Source organism: Trichosurus vulpecula, chromosome 3 (assembly GCF_011100635.1).
Source record: "Trichosurus vulpecula isolate mTriVul1 chromosome 3, mTriVul1.pri, whole genome shotgun sequence".
NCBI classification, from domain to species: domain Eukaryota; kingdom Metazoa; phylum Chordata; class Mammalia; order Diprotodontia; family Phalangeridae; genus Trichosurus; species Trichosurus vulpecula.
Window position 1 is genome coordinate 183,119,865 of NC_050575.1, and position 20,388 is coordinate 183,140,252.

The following is a 20,388-nucleotide window of genomic DNA, read 5'->3' on the forward strand; positions in this document are numbered from 1 at the left end:
GGTAAATCAATAATCCCCGTCTTTACTTGTTCATTCCCTTTAAGCAGCGAGGTCTACCAGGGAGTTTAAAATGTGATTTAATCTGGTGAAGTTAAATTTGCACACAACTTTTTGGGACCATATATACATCATGAACACCACGGTATACCATCCTGGAGCTAGAAAGGGGAGAGAGAGGAAGTTAGAACCGATGTAATGCCTATGGAGCTATAGATTTCCCAGTGGACTTACCTAATCTAATGCAGACCCAAGCATATCAATCTTTCTCAACCTGTTTTCTCATCTGAAAAATTAGGTGGTATGATGAACCCTCACAACCTGAGTTCAGGCTCTTTTAAGTTTTCCTTTAACAAGTACTAAATGAATCAAAACTATCTATTCTGGAATTTTCAGGTAGTGTTAGCACTCCACATCTTGGGTTCTAGAGGTATACTCTGTTCTTTCTAGTTCTCTAAGCCACAGGTCGTTGGCATGACCTCAAAAAATCACTTGGACACGGAACAGATAAGTATGTGCCAGAAACAAAAATTAACAATGTTTGTACTGTTCATTGTCTTTGTGTGATCCATCTTTCGTATTCTTTTCTCTTCTACCTCTATACTATTTCACTGATCAAGTAATAAATATTAGGAGCCTACTCTATGCCAGGCATTACGCTAAGTGCTGGGGATACAAATATGAAAAAAGATAATTCTTATTTTCAAGGAGCTTACAATCAAATGAGGGAACACAACACACACAAACAAACAAACAAACTGGAAAGCATGAGTAGAGGATGAAATGGGGCAAGGAGATGTAGAGAAGTCCCAAAGTAGTTCAGCCAGGTGAAAATGGATACTCAAGGTTTATTGACTATTGACTGATAGTAGACAGTTTAAATTCAACAAGTCTACAACTGAACTCATCTTTCCCCAGAGCTCTCCCCCGCTCCCATCCCTTTTACTATAGAGGATGAGACCACCCTCCCAGTCCCTCAGGCTTGACATCTTGACATTTGACATACTCTACCAACTCTTAGCCCCAAGGTTGCCAAGGTCTGCTGATTTCACCTTTGCAACGTCTCTAGAATATATATCCCTTTCTCTTCTCTGAAACTGTCACAACCCTGGTACAGGGCTCTCATCGCCTTTCCTTTGGACTACAGCCTGCTGGTGAGTTTGTATGCCTCAAATCTCTCTCCACTCCAATACAGCCTCCATAGTGATTTTCCTAAAGTGCAGGTCCAATCATGTCACCCCAGGGCCCCTACTCAACAAGCACCAGTGGCTCCTGATTGCCTCCAGAATCAAATACAAAATCTTCTGTTTGCAATTAAAAGCTCTCTATAATTTAGCACCCCCAGCCCCACTTTCCAATCTTCTCACACCTTAGTCTCAGCCCAACTAAAGTCCCATCCTCAACAGGAAGCCTTTCCCAATCCCTCAATTTGAGTGCCTTCTCCTTCTAATTTCCTATTTTTCCTTTATAGAGCTTGTTTGTACATATTTGTTTGCTTGTAGCCTCTCATTAGATTGTGAGCTCCTTGAGGGTAGGGACTGCCTTTTGCCTCTTTTTGTAGCCCCAGCACTTAGCACAGTGCCTGGCACATAGCAGGTATTTAAGAAATGTTTAATGACTGAACAACTTTCATCATGCAATATAATCTAATCCCTATAAAATGCTCTGACACCCTAGGATTAAAGCAACCATTGTACAAATGTTTTATTCTTAGAAGAAAATAACTTTCTCTTTTAGATTAGCTTTCATCTAGACATTAATGAGAAAATTTCTACTTGCCAAAAATTTAAAACATTGTCTCCTCATAGTTGTGATTTCCCTCTTGTCCAACATGCAAATCTTTAAGTTCCCTAAGAAGCAAAAAGAGGTTTACATAAAAAGATAGAAATTGATCTTATTGGAAAGCAAAGTCTATGAAAATATCATCTATCATTCCCCAATTGATAAGTTGTCAAAGGACATGAACAGGCAGTTTTCAGAGGAAGAAATTAAAGATATCTATAGGCATATGAAAAAATGTTCTAAAGCACTATTGATTAGAGAAATGCAAATCAAAACAACTCTAAGGTACATCTCTCCTATCAGAATGGCCAACATGACAAAACAGGAAAATCATAAATGATGCAGAGGATGTGGGAAAATTGGAAAACTGGTACATTGCTGGTGGAGTTGTGAACTGATCCAGCCATTCTGGAGAACAATTTGGAACTATGCCCAAAGGGCTATAAAAATGTGCATACCTTTTGATCCAGCAATACCACTTCTAGGGCTGTATCCCAAAGAGATCATAGAAGTGGGAAAGGGACCCATATGTACAAAAATACTTATAGCAGCACTTTTTGTAGTGGCAAAGAATTGGAAATCAAAGGGATGCCCATCAATTGGGGAATGGCTAAACAAGCTGTGGTATATGAATGTAATGGGATACTATTGTGCTATAAGAAATGGGGAGCAGACAGACTTCATAATAACCTGGAAAGACCTATGTGATCTGATGCTGAGTGAGGGGAGCAGAACCAGAAGAACATTATGCATGATTACAGACACACAGTATCTGTGATGACTAACTTTGATAGACTTGGCTCTTGTCAGCAACACAAGGTTCAAAGACAGCTCCAAAAGACTCATGATGGAAAAAGCTATGCACATCTAGAGAGAATTATGGAGTCTGAATGCAGATTGAGGCAAACTATTTGCTCTTTTTTTTTGGGGGGGGGGGTTGTTTCTTCTTTCTCATGATTCATTCCATTGGTCATAATTCTTCTTTACAACTTGACTATTGTGTAAATAAGTTTAATGTGAAGGTATATGTAGAACCTATATTGGATTACATACCATCTTGGGGGGAGGGGGGGTGGGGAAGGAGGAGAAAATTTGGAGCTCAAAAACTTGTGAAACTGAGTGTTGTAAACCAAAAATAAAAAATAACTTAGAAAAATAAGAAATAAAAAGCCTGTTTAAAAAAAAGAAAATATCATCTATACATTTACTTTGTTAATTTTACATTAATTAATGCTAAAGAAAAATGGAAATGCTTTGAAAGTATCAAATAATCACATTAACACAACATGAGTTTTACTAATATGCAAAATAATTAGTGACAAATAATTACAAGTGTTAATGTCAATTTGTGATAACCTAACAAAAGGAAGTATAGTATTATTACAATTACTTTCTAGCCAAGGAGAATGAGCTAGGTGAAAAGAAAACTAACCAAATTTGCAATTCTAAAGAAACAATTAATATACAAATTTACCAAAGAATTTTTTTTAAAAGATTCCAGTAAGGTAACACAATGTTGGTAGATCAATCTTCAGAAGATTAGGTTAAATACTTAATTCTGCTACTTACAGACTTTGTGATTTCTGCATATTATATTATATTCGATTTACATTCTGATAGGCAAAAGAAAGGGCAGCTAGCTGGTGCTAGTGTACTAGAGTGCAGGGCCTGGAGTCACAAAGACCTGAGTTCGAATCCTGCTTCAAACATTGTGTGACCCCAGGCAAGTCATTTAACTCTATTTGCCTCAGTTTCCTTATCTATAAAACAAGCTGGAGAAAGAAATGACAAACCACTGCAGTATCTTTCCCAAGAAAATCTCAAATGGAGTCACAAAGAGTTGGACATGACTGAGAAATGACTGAACAAAACGCAAAATAAAACACATCAAATTACTGCTGGATAAAGCCAGGGTTACCAACTCTGAGATTGGTAAAAGAGAAAGTTTCAGTGGACTGTTTCAATTCACTATTGCACCTTCCCCATATTGCCAAATCACCAAACACAACATAGAAGATTGCGGTGGGGTTAAAGCACTTTTCTTCTGTAAATAATATTTTATTTTTTCAAATTACATGTTAAGATACTTTTCAATATTCATTTTTATAAGATTTTGAGTTCCAAATTTTTCTCCCTCCCACCCCTCTCTCTTTCCCTCCCCAAGATGGCAAACAATCTGATATAGGTTATACATGTGCAATCTTGTTAAACATAGTTCTACATTAGTCACATTGTGAAAGAAGAATCAGAACAAAAGGGGAAAACCATGAGAAAGAAAAACAAAACAAAATTTAAAAACAAGTGAAAATAGTACACTTCTATCTGCATCACAACTCCATAGTTCTCTCTCTGGATGTGGAGAGCATTTTCCCTCATGAATCTTTTGGAATTGTCTTGGACTAAGAGCTAAGTCATTCATAGTTGCTCATTGCATAATGTTGCTTTTATTAAAGTGCTATTTCAATGTTTTACTATTACTGATATATGTAGCATGATTTTCACTACTGATTTAAATATGCTTAGGACTCACTTTTATCTTCTAAGAAATGATACATGATACCTCTAAAAGAAGGTGAAAAAGTTGATGAGTGTTTGTAAATTGCCTTCAGTAGCCAGGTAAAGACACGCATCATATTAATAGACACAGATGAGGTGGTTTTGCACCACTTAGAGGGCTAATAGCAAAAGTTGACTCACTTGATTATAGGATCACAGATCTTCAGAGCTACAGGCTTTAGAGGCCACCTAAAGCATCATTTTAGAAACAAGGAAACTGAGGCCCAGAGAGATGAAGTGACTCACTCATGGTCATCCCACTAGTCAGCCAAATGAGGAAAAGAATGTTAGCTTCATGTTTGGGGAATGCATCAGCTTAAATACACTGTCTCTCTATTTTGTCTCTTTCCTTATAAGATCTTGGTAGAAATATCCTGAGGATGAATCCTAAGAAAGGAAAATACAAAACTGACTCCAAAGGAATTATCAAATGGTCATTAAAAACTTCTCATATTGTTTACCAAGATACGGTCAAAATGGGTACATAACGTAGCTGTAAAGCAAATTAGACATATAAGCAAATTCAGGGAGCATGGAAACATTTACCAGATATATGGATAAGGGAAAAATTTATGACCAAATAAGAGACAAAGAGGATCATGGGATGTAAAGTGGATAATTTTGATTACATTAAGTTAAAAATGTTTTGGGAAAAACAAAACCAATACAGCCAAGAGAAGAAGGAAAGCAGGGAAACTAGGGGGAAAATTATAGCAAGTTTCTCCGAAAAAAGCCTCATTTCCCAAATAGAGAACTGAGGCAAATTTATAAGAATACAAGTCATTCCTCAGTTTTCAGAAGAAGAAATTAATCAAGTCACAAAATCACTCTAAATCACTATTGATTAGAGAAATGCAAATTAAATCAACTCTGAGATATCATCTCACACCTATCAGAATGGCTAATATGACACAAAAGGAAAATGACAAATGTTAGAAGGGATGTGGAAAATCGGAACATTAATGCATTGTAGGTGGAGTTGTGAACTGATCCAACCATTCTAGAGAACAAGTTGGAACTATGCCCAAAGGGCTATAAAACTGTGTATATCCAGCAATAGCACTTCTAGGTTTGTATCCCAAAAAGATTTTTTTAAGAAAGGAAAAGAACTTATATGTACAAATATATTTATAGTAGCTCTTTTTCGTGGTGGCAAAGAACTGGAAACTGAGGAGATTCCGATCAATTAGGGAATGGCTATAAGACTGTGATGGAATACTATTGTGCTATAAGAAATGACAAGCAGGATACTTTCAGAAAAACCTGAGAAGATTTATATGTACTGATACAAAGTGAAGAGAGTAAGACCAGGAGAACATTCTAAAAAGTAACAGCAATATTGTATGATGATTAACTACGAATGACTTAGCTATTCTGATTAACACAATGATCCAAGATAATTCTGAAGGACTTATAAGGAAAAATGCTATCCACCTCCAGAGAAAGAATGAATGCAGATTGAAGCATTTTTTTTTCACTTCTTTCTTTATTTTGCAACGTGGCTAACATGGAAATGTTTTCCATGATTTCACATGTATAATTGATATTGCATTTCTGGCCTTCACAATGGGTAGAGGAGAGGGTGGCAGGGAGAAAATTGGGAACTCAAATTAAAAAATGAATGTTAAGGACAAATAAATAATAATTTTAAAAGGCATTATACTAGAAAAAAATCAAAATTAAAAAATTTTTTTTTCTGGTTTTGGTCTTCCCTCAGCCCAAAATAAAGATGGCCACAACAGCACACACAGTCTAATAATAGTATCATGACCTGTTTTCTACCTTATGTTGCCATTGTATAGCTAAAAATCACAGAGAAATGGAACTTTGGAAGGGATGAAGAAGCAATAAATTTGGAGTTCTAAAAGTTACCTTTAGAACTATTCTGGGAAGAATCCTAGGATTACAACTTTTGAATTAATAACAATAATAAATATTTGGGGGTATTTGATTTCTTTCAACAAGACATGACCCTCAGGAGAAAGAATGAATTATTAATATAAATCACTGCTACCCTAAGAATTCTGAGGGACTTTCATCTGTAATGCTCGATTAGTAGAAAGGTATTAAGCATTTTCTAGTCTGCTTACAACCATGTCAAGCTCTGCTACAAAACAATCCATTTGTTTATGCTGACCCTCAAAAACAAATAGTCCAAATATAGGTAAGCTATCTGCAGCAGATTTGTAAATCCTCCCCTAAAGGAGAAATAAGCATGCAATGGTTAAAAAAAATAGATTAAAAAGTGCCAAACACAACTGATCTTCTTCAAAAGGACGTTTATTCAGATCTATGGTTTTAACATTCATCTCCACAAACCTGTACATACTCCTCCAAAAAGCTTAAGTATGACTGATTTTGTTAATATAGATGGGTATTGACAGTTATTAAATATTATAAAAATAAATCCATTTCACTAAAGCATTTTTCATAGTCTGACATTTTCATGCAACATTGATAAAATGAACACAGTGTTTGAAAGAATCAACCAAGCACAGCAATTATGTAAGGCAAAAAAAGCGGCTCCATAAGAGTTTAACTCAGGATGTGTGCTGGCATTCTGGGTAGAAGCGAAAGCATATTTTTTTTCCACATGCTATAAAAACATACCCAAATCAATTGTCTGTGTTCTATCCACTCACTTTACAGAGAATTAAGTATTGCTCAAGTATACCATTGCCCCCAGATACGTGGTTTTACTTTTTTTTCAAAAGAGGCGAAGTAACAATTTACCAAATTATGTACTGTTCTTTAGTCTTCATGCCAAGGGATGAAAAAGGAGCGGTGCTTTCATGTTGGAAAAAAAAAGATAGTAAGTACGTGGAAAATGACAAAAACAGAATAAATTTAGGAAATGTTAGAAAAGAGTGAGTTAGTGTGCTGTGCCTATAATTACAAACCATGTTATCACGTGTCAACTACCAGCAAGCTATAAACTGGTGATCCAAAGTCCTTTGTAACCACTCAGGTTATAGAAAAGAGCTCTTTAAAAGAAAATCCAAATGTTGAAGCATAAGAAAATCAAGATTTTCCAAAGATTTTTCCATTGATGACTCTTTCTCTTTTTTATTGACACATTGCTTCACATACATTTTTTAAATCCTAAGATAGAAAACTTAGCACCCAAGATTAGAAGTAACAAGGATATTTTTAACCCTGGAAAGCTTTTACTGATTTGAAACTTCTAAGTGACTTAAACATGTCCTTCATTTCAAGTCCTTTCCCAAAGAGAGAAGACTCAAAAATTCTGGGATCATAAGATTTAGAGCTAGAAGGGACTTTAGGCAGGGAAAGGGAGGCCCAGAAAGGGCAAGTGACTTCCCCAAGGTCACAAAGCAAGTTAGTGGCAGAAGCAGGATTTAAACCTACATCTTCTGACTCTAATTCTGGGGTTCTTTCCACTATACCTCTTAAATTGTTTCTGCAAGACATTTTACAAAAAAGTTTAAGCAGGTCTTTTTTTTTCCATTGATTTTATTCTGTTTCACATTTCATTACTTAGAACTAGTAGGCACTAAAACACAGCAACTTGGCATGGCAAGCATTCCATTCACCAGGGCTCAATAGCTTTCCTTGCGGGTAATAGAAAGGTTGTCCCAACAACTGTCACATAACAACACTATCAGACATTTGTTGAATGCTCTTAAGGGGCATAATGGTGAACCAGAGGCTTCCCAGAATGCTTTTCCCTACTACATTCTTCACTAACGCCAACCTGACATTTGGAATTCATTTTCACTATATCAGATGGGCTATTTCTGGAAGAATTATGAGTTTGAACATGCAAAGAGAAAATTATGAACAAGGGAAAAGGGAAGTTCATCTTCCAAATATTCCTGCCAAATGCAAACAACTAAAGGAATCCTTGGTGCCATCTATTGTTTTTGTTTTGTTTTTTTTTCTATTTCTCTGTGTCAGGAAACCGTAACACAGATTACATAATCGATCTATGTTTAAGGTCTCAAGAACCATAAAGCATATTTTGGCACTCCTTCCCAAAATCACACTGTTTCACTTACAAGCCTTTTATAGAGGTATGAAGTATTTTGGAGGTGTCTTGGTTTCTGTGGCAGCCTTAGAGGCAAGGTGGTGATGCGGAGCACAAACTTCCCTGGTCTCTCCATCACTTTATCCACCTGAACTGAGGCAAGTACTCCCAGGGTAAAAGTGATGCTTATCCTTAAGGACCTCACTGTGTCCTTGCCTTTAGTTCCTTAGAAAGCAGTCTTTCACTTAGGAAGGTATCCCCAGGCTACCCCATATAAATACTGTGTTGGCCACTATAATGTAAACAGTATTAAAGTCAAATAAAACAAAAGAAAAATTTGTCCAGTCTTCCTGGACATTAGACAGCTTTTGATTAAATCTATGAAACATTGAATGGCTCGACAAAATTAATTTGCCATTTATACAAAACCTTGAGAAAAACAACGTGGCCTGAATTTTAGTATCAATCAGGAAAAATGACCAAAAAAAGACTAGGCTCAGTTAGGGGTAAGGGATGTAGATATTTTAAGGTACATAATGCAGTTGTTCTGACCTAATCATGAAAACATTATTTTGCAAAATTATGAAATTTGGGGGATTTTTAAATGTCTACTAAACATAGTAGACTATGCTACGTATAGTAGACTATACGTAGCATAGTAGACTATGCTATTCAAAATACAAATATATAATTTCTGCATCAGCCAAAAATCATATCATTAGAAAGTATGATCATACTTTAAAAGAACTTTTATCATTAAAATTCTAATAAAGAACATTTCACTTTATCCTAATGTTTTACTAGAATGATGATAAAGGTTAGGTGTCACTACTTTCACATGTTAAGCATTTTATAGGCATGGATGTGAAAAAAGAAGCAGAACAAGAAATATAAAATAGTGATTGAAACATTATTAATGTCCTTTGCTACTAACTTCCTTTTTCTTTTAAAAGAAAGTACATAGGAACCAGTGTCTTTTAGCAAGGTTACATTATCTTAATTATGCCTCTGCAAGCCCTCCAAATGCCAAATTATTTATTACAAGATTGACTACTTAACAATAAAATGAACCCATTTTTGTTAGGGATAGGGACTGGGATAAGGACTCTATTGGACCTGTGATTTTTACTGATATGGCGAACTCCCAGACAAGGAAACTCCCTTTACCAATGCAGGATGCATCTTCTCTGTAACTTATAGTTTTAGAGTTGCCTATAGCACTGAGAGGTTAAATGACCTGCCCAGTCACACCCAGTATGTTTCAGAGGCAGGACTGGAAACCAGGGCTTTGGGGCTTCCATGCTAGCTTTTTTGCCATGCTGCCTCTCAATTCAAAATAGCAAGATAAACAAAATGTTGTTCACTGCCCCCAAAATACAGTGAATATGAATGTACTTTGGGGACATACCCTTACTTGTCTTTGATTTTTATAACTTACCTGCATACTTAGACAAAGACCCCACCATGACTATAGCTTTCCTCACCTGAAGTGCCTGGCTTTACACACACACACACACATGCATGCACACACACACACACACACACACACACACACACACACACACAAAATATCCCCGCTGCCTTCTTTACTATATTTTGCATTGGCAGATACTTCAAAATCTACTTTGTAAAAAATATCATGCACATGAATCCCCAAATGCATTTAGAAATCAATCTTCAAGTTCATTTTTAAAATATGTAAAGTTGTTGGTATAGGGAATGGCAGCCATCTTTGAATGACTATAGATTTAGCAATAACACAGCTGCTTTCCAGTTTCTAATGGTTACCAAATTAAAAGCTTTCGAAACAAGTCTTGGCTTTAAAAAGTGTTTTAATTGCAAACATAATATTCAAGCCAAACACAAAACTATAATCCCTTTTCTTCAGAAATGTACGACTTTGTAACCTAACTCAATAATATTATGTATATATGTATATATATATACAATAAATTGATCTGCAATTCAAATAGCTCTGACATTATATGGCTTTGACATTTCTACACAAAGAAAAATAAGTCATTTTGATGACCATATATGCCTATTATTTCTTAAATAATTCTAGTTACACCATTTTAGGTAAATTCTGCCCTCCCCTACCCCCCTGCCCTCAAACAATCAGATGTGATTCTGTAATGTTTTAGAACATGCATATTAAGGGGAAAAAACCACAATGATTCTATGAACACATACAAAGCGCTTTCCAAACTGACTAGACATTATAGGCAAATGCTTTTCCAGAATGAAAAGTCAGTGTAGAATATAAATAGTACCAAAGTCTAAAGGCTTGACTTTTTCATACACAGCCAAAAGCAGCTTTGGGTGTTTTTCTTCCATGTTTCTGTCAACATTCTTAATCATTCTATGTTGTAATGATAATGTTTTCCTTTGGATAGTACATAAATGTGGATTAATGCATACCTTGCTTGTGACCAAAATGCTAATTTAGTTGTTTTGTCATTAGTATTTGTTAAGTAATGCTCACAGTACCCCCAAATGACAAAACATGTGATTTGGCAGCTTTTTATTCAATTCAGTCTGACATTCCGTGTGTGGTATATATTCGCCTCTGGATCACCATTATTTTATGAGTAGTTCTTTACTTCAGTCCTTTATACCTCTGGGGATAGTTTCCAAGAGCCATCTCTTCTCCTTTCATACTTATTTATTATCCCTGGTTCAACTTCTGAATACGTGAAGAAACCCTTTTTTGTATCACTATAAGTAGAAACACCGTCTTCCTGTTACTTCTTTAAATTCTGTTACAGAGTTAAGAGGGTGCTTGTAAACTAAACCAGCCACAGTCAACTTCTGTCACATAAAAGGGAATCACAAAGAATTTTCCTTTTTAAAACTTAGTGAAAACTTGATGATTTCAAGTGCAGCTTTATGAAGAGAACACAATAGCAATTAAATTTTTGGCAATCAAAAAATTAATAAGAATTAAATCCTTGATCAGTGAATGATGCTATTTCCATTAAAATTGCTGTTATAAAAGCTGGTTTCTGCTATTAACCAGAGGAGCTGGCTTGAAGTGGGATGTGACTTCTTCATGTCCCCATGTCCTGAAGAATTGGTTCCAATGGTTCAGTATATATCTGGGCAGTCTGAGAAATTTCTGTCAAAGTATCCACCCGAATATAACCAGTCAGAAGTCTCAGTATATGGATTAATGCCTTGATAAAACCACCTGTAGAAAATAAAGACTGATAAGAAAACATTTCATGGAAGGAGAAAACTATTTCTACATCAACCCCGTCTTAGGCTCATCTAGAAAATGATGGAATTGGAAAAGATGACCTCCAATTTCCCTTCTGGCTCTAGATTTTTATCCTATCAAGCTGAGATAACTGATTTTCCTATTATTTGCAATTTCAGTTCTCCCCCAAAATGATTTCTCCTTTAGGTTTAAAAAAAATGCAGCCTAACATAGCAAATAAATCTAATGAGGTTTACTGACATTTCTGTTTGAATATGGAACTATTAGCAACACAATGTTGTATAAAATGTACAGCTTTATTATATGAATGTACATATTTATCTAAATATAAGCTTAATTTCACAAGATAAAAGTTTCTTCAATAATATTGCCTCAAGAATTTTCAAACTAAAGGCAAAAAGAAAAAAATGCAGCCCATAGTTATTTTAAACTTAAGTCTTGGGATCTAAACACAATGACAGGAGTGTTGTTTCCTTGAAACCACATCAGATTTCAGGATGAGCAATGGGTAGTTGGCTCAGAAGCAGAAGACATTGGGAATCATCAATAACAAAGGAATCACAATATTTTAGGCTAAATCAACAACCCCAGGGGCATCCTCAAGGACTAAACCTGGCTTAGCTTACTTTCATTTAAACTGCTGAAAACAGATTAGTCCTATTCTGTTCTACTTTGATAGGGAAAAAGAATAAGCTTTTATTAAACTAAGTGCTTTTTATAACTATCATCTCATACAAGAAAGGCATACCTACTTTAACATACATTATAATTGGTTGTCCAATATATATTTGAAGACCTCCAAGGAAAGAGAACCCACAACCTTTTGAGGCAGCTCATTCCAGTGTTAAGAGAAGCTTTTCCTGACCTCAAGCCCAACTGTCCTCTCTGCAACCCAAGACCACTACTCTGCTCCTCCCCGCCTCAGCCAAACTGAACAAATCTAATCCCTCGTCCACATGACTGTCCTTTGAATTCTTACAGACAGCTATCCCATCCCCTCAGAGTCCTCTCTTCTGAAGGCTAAAAACATAGCAGTTCCTTCAATCCATTCTCATAAGCCATGGCCTTGGCCATCTCAGTGGCTCTCCTTCGGACCCTTTCCAGCCTGCTAATGTCCTTAGGCAGTAGTGCCCAGCACTGGACATCACCACCCTGCAGGCAGGTGTTAGGAGGGCAGAGTGCAAAGACACTATCAACTTCCTGTTCCCAGAAGCTCTGTTTCCTGTATCTTTTTTGGCTGCACATTACACTACTAGCTCACACCGAGCTTTCAAACTCCCAAAATCCGCAGATCTTTTTCAGAACTGCTATCTGCTCGTTCTTCCTCTATCTTATACTTGTTAGTTGATTTCTTTTACCCAAGTTCAAAACTTTACATTTATCCTTACTGAATTTTGTCTTATTAGATATAGCACTCTGGCCATCCTTTGGGATCCTGTCATCCACCAGATTAACAATCTCTCCCAGCTTTGTATCTGCCAATTTGATAATCAGACTATTATTGATAAAAACATTAAACAGTACAGAGCTAGGCAAAGATCTCTGGATGCTTCCAAAGAGATACCTCTTGCCACAGAGAAACTGCACCATTACCAACTGCTCTTTGAAGGGGGCCATCTCACCACTTCTGAATACATGTGACTATCTTCTCATTTAATTCATTCCTCTATCTTCTCCTCAAGAAAAATATAAAGCACTTTGTCAAAAGATCCAAGGGGGAAGCTGTATGGATCTTAGGATGCATTCCACTCTGGGACAGCTTACTGTGGGCTAAATAAGAAATCACAGTTGTTCACAGCCTTCCAGCCTTTTAATTAAGAATTTAATAGGTTGGCAAAGCAAAATCCTTTCATTTTCATGGATTTAATATGACATTCCTAATCTAAGGAGACCATGAAACTAAAGATAATCACATACACAAAAATACCATGAGACATGTTCAAATGTCTTAACAAAATAGGGATGTTTACTTTGTTCTAAGGATGAAACAAATCTGACTACATAAATATATTGCATGCATGTTCTCTCGATCTGTTTCTGGATTAAAAAAACAAAAAAACCTTCAAACTGATGCTTTACTAAGTCTCAAGAGTTAAGAAAGAAAAAGTACAATTTGATGATTAAATTACTAACCTATCTGGTATAAAATGCAGCTTTTCAAGTGTGAATCTTAGGCTTTTAAAAGAATAACATACAAAGGGGATTAGTCCTAGGAACCAAGAACTGATTTCGGAACGGTTTAGTCAAGGGAATGTCATTAACTTTTACTGGATCTTGCAGTGGGGGAAAAAATACTTAAATCTTTAAATACTTTAGAATACTTAAACAACTGGGAGGGGGTAGAAAGAATAGAAATATTCAAATACTTTATAATAATCTATTATTTCTCTAATCATATTTCAAAACCTGCAACAATACAATGAACTAAAATGATTTAATTTCAGAATATGGCCGTTTAACAATGACAAAAAAGGAGTCAAACTCATTTATAACACGGGTGCAGGGGAATATACATACACACAAACACACATACATTACATACATAGGGGTGTGTGTGTGTACACACATATACAGACACACACAGAGCTTGGATCTATAGCATATAAAATGATTGAGGAAACAAAGGTCCAAGCTTCCAAACATATTGATTTATTAAGCAATATATACCAATTGCATAACAAATCAGAACTAGGCCTCCTCAGCTTGGCATCAGACCTCAAATGCAGGGAGAGCCAGATTTTTGTGCATTAAAAGAAAACAATTAACAGGATATAAGCTAAGATACAAGATTAGGTTATCTGATTTCTAAATGGAGGAAAGATTAAGGGGGAAAGTAAAGAGGTACAAGTCCCTGAAATACCAAAAAAAAGTGTCCCACTCCTCCCTAAGTGTCTGAATTCAATCAAATGAACAAGGAAATAGTAATTGATCAGTCCGGGGCCTGTTTTCAGATAAGACATATAGGTTGCTTGAGACGTATAATTGTGAGAAAACTCCTTGAATCAATTGAGTTTCTGGTCAGCATAACCTAGTCATGGGTGAGAAACCTCTGGCCTCAGGGCCACATGTAACCCTCTATGTCCTCAAGTGCAGCCCTTTGAGGGAATCCCAAGTTCTAGGTCTTAGTTAAGGGTCTCCAAGCAACAGATAGTGGTGGTCCAGGTTTACAACCATGCAGGGCTGGAAACAATACATTAAAGTTTTCTCAAAATTTCCATAACTGAATAAAGTTTTCTTACAAGACAGAAATTGGACTAGACCCGCAAATGAACAAAAAGAGAAGTGAAATAGATCCAGAATTGAGTTACAAGATGGAGTCAGTTTGGTTCACACAATTCTTACACTTCCCTCAGTTCATGGCACATAGTAAATCCTTAATAGAAGCTTTATCTATCCATATTGGGTTTCTACCTGTATATATCAAGGGACGTGATTTGACTTGTGGCATATCCAAATCTCTCAATTACTTTGAATTATAACAGGATTCTACTACACTTAATATATTAAAATGGGGCTAATAATAGCACCTACCCCACCCCCAGGGCTGTTGTGAGGATCAATTGAGATAATACTGGTAAAACATTTACCACAGAGCCTGACATAGTGAGTGCTATATAAATGCTAGATAGAATTATTATCATCATTATCATTGCTACATAAATAGTCTACCACATTTTCCGGTCATATATCCCCTGAATGGTATTTCATGTTGCTTCTGTTGCACAAGCCATTCCCTGATAATATGATACAGTCCACTGGTGCCCACTATGGATCTCTTTCTTTATTTCCCTTGGAGTCACCAGCAATTCTTTGGAGAATGACGTGTTCTACAATTCGCAGTCACACAATAAGTGAAAGAATATTGCTGTTAAGCAGAAGGGACTTTGCTTCAGAAAAACACTGAAAAGGCCCACTGAAAGTTCTATGTAATTCCCATCAAGATCCTGGCCCCCTCTTTCTCTCTTGGCCGTGCATACTTCATCTGCAGAGTCTGATTTCTGTCCAGCTTTATATCATGATAGAGATAATGGGCATTTTTCATCTATTCGATTTTACCTACATGGACAATAAAGCTAAAGTATTTTGAACGGTTATATATCCCATAAGTAGAATGATGCCATGTGCAAACAGAAGAATCTCCTGGGCTATCATCCTCCTCTGGGCTCAGTGCTAGACAGTCTTCATGAACTGGCAGACATTTTTGGTACACATACTTCTCTATTCTATTTCTCCCTTAATATGATGAGTGAATCAAAAAAATTAACCTACTGCTCCAGTCTGCAAGCAAATTTGTAAAAGCTTAACAGATAACTGGACATCTTATTTGAAGAGGGTTCTCAGGGAGGTTTTTGTTCTTTCTCCCCAAAAACATTTTTTTAGACAACAAATAAGAAACACGATGGGATCTTGTATCCTCTGCATTTTTCAGTCAATTCTGTAATGATGATTAAGAAATAGTCTGCTATAAAATATCCTTTTTGAAAGGTTGCCTAATCCCTTCTCATATTTTCATCAAGAATTATCTTTAATATATGTGTAGACCATTTTCATAAACATATGGGTTTGTGGAAACACTAGATAGAGCTGGAGTGCCTGGCCTTAAATCCAGGATTGCCCACATATTAGTTGTACCTTTGGCAAGTCATAATTTCCCCATACCTCAATTGCTTGCTCTGTAAAATAAGGTGGTTGGACTTCACCTAAGGTTACTGAAGTTCTAAATTTATGATCCTATGTTGTCCCCTCCATTGATTTTTGGAGGGAGACAGTATTACCATGCATTTTTTTTTCAAATAACCTGGCATGTCCCTCTTTCAGATAATTTAAGAATCAATGCCTGCCATAACAATCAAACCACCAAAAAATTGTTTTAAAGAGACAGAAAAAATGATAAAATTCATCTGGAAGAACAAAATGTCAAGAAAATTAAGAGAAGCAATTAAAAAATGTGAAGGAAGGTAGTCTACAAGTATCAGATTTAAAACTGTATTACAAAGAAGGAATCACCAAAATAATCTGGTACTGGCTAAGAAACAGAGTGGAGGATCAGTGAAATAGATTAGGTATATAATACATAGTAGTAAAGGACCATAGTAATCTAGTGTTTAATAAATGCAAGATCCCAGCTTTAGGGACAAGAACTCACCATTCTAACAAAAAAATTTCTAGGAAAACTGCAAAGTAGTTTGGCAGAAACTAGGTATAGACCAATATCTCACACCATATACCAATATATGGTCAAAATGGGTACATGATTTAGACATAAAGGGTGATATCATAAGCAAATTACGGGAGCACAGAAAATTTTGCCTGCCAGATCTACGGATAAGGGAAGAATTTGTGACCAAACAAGAGACAGAGAGCATTATAGGATGTGAAATGGATAATTTTGATTACATTAAATTAAAAAGGGTTTACACAACAAAACCAATGCAGTCAAGACTAGAAAGAAAGCAGGAAACTAGGGGAAAATTTTTTTTTACAGCAAGTTTCTCTGATAAAGGCCTCATTTCTTATCAAATATATAGAGAATGAAATTAAATTTATGATACAATTTTATAATATAAAATCAAATTTATATACAAGTTTTCCCCAATTGATAAATTGGGGATATTGATAAATATTCATTGATTAGTGAACAGGCAGTTTTCAGAGAAGATATCAAAGTTATATATAGTTATATGAAAAAATACTCTAAATCACTACTGATTAGAGAAATGCATATAAAACAACTCTGAGGTACCACCTCATACCTATCAGGTTGGCTAATATGACAGGGAAGGAATATGGAAGAATTGGAACACTAATTCATCGTTGGTGGAGTTGTGAATTAGTCCAACCATTCTGGAGAGCAATTTGGAACTATGTCCAAAGGGCTATCAAATTGTGTATATCCTTTGACCCAGCAATACCGCTCATAGGTCTATAATCCCAAAAAAATTTTAGTAAAAGAAAAAGGATTTGTATGTACAAAAATGTTTATAGCAATTCTTTTAGTGATGGCAAAGAATTAGAAATTAAGGAGATTCCCATCAATTGGAGAATGGCTGAACAAGTTGTAGTATATGATTGTGATGGAATACTATTGTGCTATAAGAAATGATGAGCAGGATACTTTCAGAAAAACCTAGGAAGACTTACATAAAATGATGCAAAGTGAAGTGAGCAGAACTAGGAGAACACTGTACACAATAACCGTAAATATTGTACAATGATCAACTGTGAATGACTTAGCTATTCTGATCAACACAATGATCCAAGACAATTCGGAAGAACTTATGATGAAAAATGCTATCCATCGAAAACTGACGGAGTCTGAATGCAGATCAAAGCACACTTTTAATTTTCTTTTTCTTGTTTTGTTTTTATCTGGGTTTTCTTTCATGACATGGCTAATGTGGAAATATGCTTTGTATGATTGCACATATATAATCTATATCAAATTGCTTGCCTTCTCAAGGGGGAAAGGGAGAAGAGAGGGACTGAGAGAATTTGGTCTGGCCCAAGTTTTTTTCCCCCATTTTTGTTTTATTTAATGTCATTTCCTTTTTTATTTCCATATACAATAAATATGGTGGTTCCATTGTCAAAGATGGGGAATATAATTTGCTACAGCTATGTTGACAGATCTCTTCCATTCATTATCTATTTATTATCCTCCTATTTTCATCTTTAAATGCTTTTGGCTTGGATCTGGCTTAACTGAGTCTCATGCCAGGCTTTCTGTAAACTTTTCTTTTCTCTTTTATTTCTCCTTGTTTTGGGGTATGGAGCTATTACTCATGATTTTACAAGTGAATTTATATTCCATACCGCTGTTTCCATGTTTCTTGCTTGACTGGCTAAGGTGATGTGGCTGCTAGGTGGTACAGCAGAGAATGCTGAGCACGAGGCCTGGAATCAGCATGGTGTTAACTCAAATTTGGCCTCAGATACTTACTAGTTGTGTGACCCTACACAAATCTCTTAGCCTCAACTATAAAATGAGGAGGATAGTTGTTGTTGTGAGTTGTTGTGAGGATCAAATGAAAGAATATCTTTAAAGCGCTTGGCACAATGTGCAGAACACAACAACTGCTTAATAAGTGCTTGTTCCATTGTTTCCCCTTTGGTCTCTCCATTCTAATGGCTGTTTCTGTCTCAGTTATGAGTGTCCATAGGAAATTATGATGATTAGTGTTGACTTTTCCTTTATCCATTTCCCATTTTTTAATATTAATGAGCTTATTTGAATAGGTAACAATAATAAAAGTTAGCGATTCAAAATTACAAATATCACAAATATAATCTCATTTTATCCTCATAACAACGTTGGGAGGCAGGTGCTATTATTATTCCTATTTTACAGATAAGGAAATTGAAACACAAAAGGCTCAAGTGACTTCGAGCCACACTGCTAGTAAGTGTCTGAATTTGAACTCAGGATTTCCTGACTCTTAGTCCAAATTTCTATCCATCTTTCCACTTAGCTGCCTGTAAGGTAAGTTTAGAGCTATTTCAATTTCAGGTAAAAGTTGTTTTAATTGCGTGCCATATCAGCTTCTCAGTTTTATCTTTTCTTCAATTTTGATACTGATTGTAAGAAGCTCATAGTGCTTCAGTGCACAGTCAAAATGACTCCACATGAGTAACTAAAAGGTCTGTTAAGACATAGTCAATTTCATTTTTGTGATTATTAAGTTGTTCAGTGCTTACCCTGTCTAGTACCTCCTGACTCTTCTTGACAATATCTATGATATAAGCCTTCTCAAACCTGAACCATATTTCCCAATGTATTTTTCCTTATGCCCACCTATGCACTGACGCCACTGAGCATTAAGGCTAAATGCTGACTTAACCTGAATGTTCTTACTGAGTTTTTTGCAAAATTTCTCTATTTCATCATTCTCTGCAATACATAGGTATATAATGAATAATTATCTTCATGTTAGTCATTTTATTTGTGCTTATCATGAGCACTGCAAGGAACAATGAACATTTATCACATAAAATTGTTTTTCTTGTTGTCTTAGGATACACAGCAAAACTAATTCAACCAACTCTTTTATGTGCTTCTTCAAGGATAATCAGGAGCCACTCTTCCATTTAAGCTGCAACTTTCTTATATCTTCTGGTTTCATTAATAGTGAGAATGTATATATTGACATTCTTCTAGTGTGTTGACTCACTGGCATCAGATAAGAATGTCCCATTTAGGGTACCAACAGTTGCACTGGTCTAAAAATTAAAAACCGTCTAAGAGCTACTGTGGCCATCAAAACTGTGTTTCACAATCCACAGGCAAAAAGTGATTCATTCTTTGCAATAAGCACCCCTTTTTCATCACTGTGTAAGCATAGGGGGACTTGCACAGGACAGTGAATCATTTTCTACTTTTGCTTCATGGACTGCTAAGAGCAAAGATTGCTAGCCTGTAAGTCTTAAGTTTCTCAAGATTTCAATTTTTTTTTGGTTAATAAGTTATAATACATTTCAGTAGAAAGAGGTTTGGACCAGACAGACCTTTATCAAAACACATCAACCTGGTCTGTTGATACCATCCTCTTTAAAGCTTACCTTGTATGCCATTCTTTATCATTTTTGGCACGCTCCTTCCGGGCTTCTCTTTGCTTTTCTTCTAGTCTTTCTTTCTCCTGACTGGCTAAATCTAGGATAAATGAGTACCTCTTTAGAAATAACTATGAATAGAAGGAATTCATTTCCAAATAAAATATATATAGACAAAAATCATAAATGAGAAGATGTAATGGAAAAAAACAATTGGCTTTGACATTCTTTAAAAGTCTAAGCTAAAAAAAAAAGGTTAAATTGGAAAATTCCAAATCTCTTAAGTTTCACCATAGTT

General features: G+C 35.7%; 1 protein-coding gene across 6 annotated transcripts in view; it reads right to left on the reverse strand.

Moving 5' to 3' along the window:
- Positions 1-6,599: 6,599 nt before the first annotated feature.
- The window catches only part of OSBPL2 (oxysterol binding protein like 2), a 114,090-nt gene continuing 100,301 nt past the window's right edge, over positions 6,600-20,388 (reverse strand). For all 6 annotated transcript variants that reach the window (XM_036749424.1, XM_036749421.1, XM_036749426.1 and 3 more), the window contains 2 exons: positions 20,100-20,190; positions 6,600-11,513 (listed from right to left, as the gene is read on the reverse strand). In XM_036749424.1, the coding sequence (XP_036605319.1) occupies positions 11,411-11,513; positions 20,100-20,190 (194 nt within the window). In that variant the 3' untranslated portion in view covers positions 6,600-11,410. The remainder of the gene's footprint in view (positions 11,514-20,099; positions 20,191-20,388) is intronic.